Here is a 1080-nt window from a genome sequence, read left to right as displayed (position 1 = left end):
AACCCATCACCCCTTGTCCTGTCGCTCCAGTCCCTGATGAAGAGTCCCTCTGCAGCATCCTTGTAGCCCCCTTTAGACACGGGATACCTGTTTTGTGCACAACTAGGGATCAAAATCTGCTTGAAAAGCATGTCCAGAACAGTCTAATTGCCATTGCCAGGTGCGAGTGAATTTCTTCTCCTTCCTTGAGCCAACAGCAACAGATAACGATCTTAAGGTCCTTTCCAACCCTAACTATTCTATGATTCTATGATAACCTTGTAAGCTATGACAAAGTAGCTCCAATTCCATCACCTGCATACATCATGAGGCACCTGGAAAAGCTACACTTTGGCCTTTGTTATTAACATTCCCTGGAGACAGAATCTGAACATGGGATCATTCATCTATTTATTAATTACAAATTTAATCGTGTCTATGGAGTAGAATTGACACCAGTCAGCAAGTGAATCATCATGCCAGGACAGAGGAAAAGGAACTGTGCCACTGACCACTCACAGACACTTAAGCCCACTAAGGACAGAGAACGCAAGCTTCAGCCAAGCACAGCTTGTCCTCACTGCAAGCACAAAAAAACCACAACTGCCCAAGCTCCTGTGCAGCAACGTTCCAAGACACAATGCAATGCTATAGATCAAAGATTGACTGATGCTACTCACCCGACTCTGAACACATCAGCTAGCTTCAGGAAAGCCGAATTAATGAGAATAGGGAAGGGATATTTCTGGAAGAGCCTGGGAAAACGAACGACGGCTTCGCACTGCTCCCCGAGCTTCCCAGACCTGAGACCTAAACGAGACATCGACAGTCACGGCAGACACCGACACTCCTCCGCAACCAGGCCCCTCTCCACCCCCCGCTCACGGTAAGGCGGTACAAAACCGAGCTCCCGGCCGCTGCGGACCGCAGCCCAGGACGACACCACCCCTCAGAGAGTGGGAGCCGACAGCCCTAACGGCAGCCCTTCGGGGCAAGCAGCCCCAGCGCCGCTCGGCCTCACCTTTGTCGAGCTCCATGAGGGCGGAGTTGGCGTCCAGCTCCTGCTCGCCATAGCCCGCATCGGCCAGGAAGGACTTGGCG

General features: G+C 51.7%; 1 protein-coding gene across 1 annotated transcript in view; it reads right to left on the bottom strand.

Moving 5' to 3' along the window:
* LOC104404491 (integrator complex subunit 7-like) overlaps nucleotides 1-1070 on the bottom strand; it is a gene marked incomplete at its 3' end in the record, with an annotated part of 1749 nt that extends 679 nt beyond the window's left edge. Inside the window, exons 1-2 of the mRNA XM_010012928.1 lie at nucleotides 1001-1070; nucleotides 660-789 (exon numbers count right to left, since the gene is read on the bottom strand). Coding sequence (XP_010011230.1) covers nucleotides 660-789; nucleotides 1001-1016 — 146 coding nt within the window. The remainder of the gene's footprint in view (nucleotides 1-659; nucleotides 790-1000) is intronic.
* Between the last annotated feature and the right edge of the window lie 10 nt (nucleotides 1071-1080).

Source organism: Nestor notabilis, unplaced genomic scaffold, assembly GCF_000696875.1.
Source record: "Nestor notabilis isolate BGI_N333 unplaced genomic scaffold, ASM69687v1 scaffold11494, whole genome shotgun sequence".
NCBI classification, from domain to species: Eukaryota; Metazoa; Chordata; class Aves; order Psittaciformes; family Psittacidae; genus Nestor; species Nestor notabilis.
Note: the sequence above shows the minus strand (reverse complement) of the source record. Positions and strands in the feature narration are given on the sequence as shown.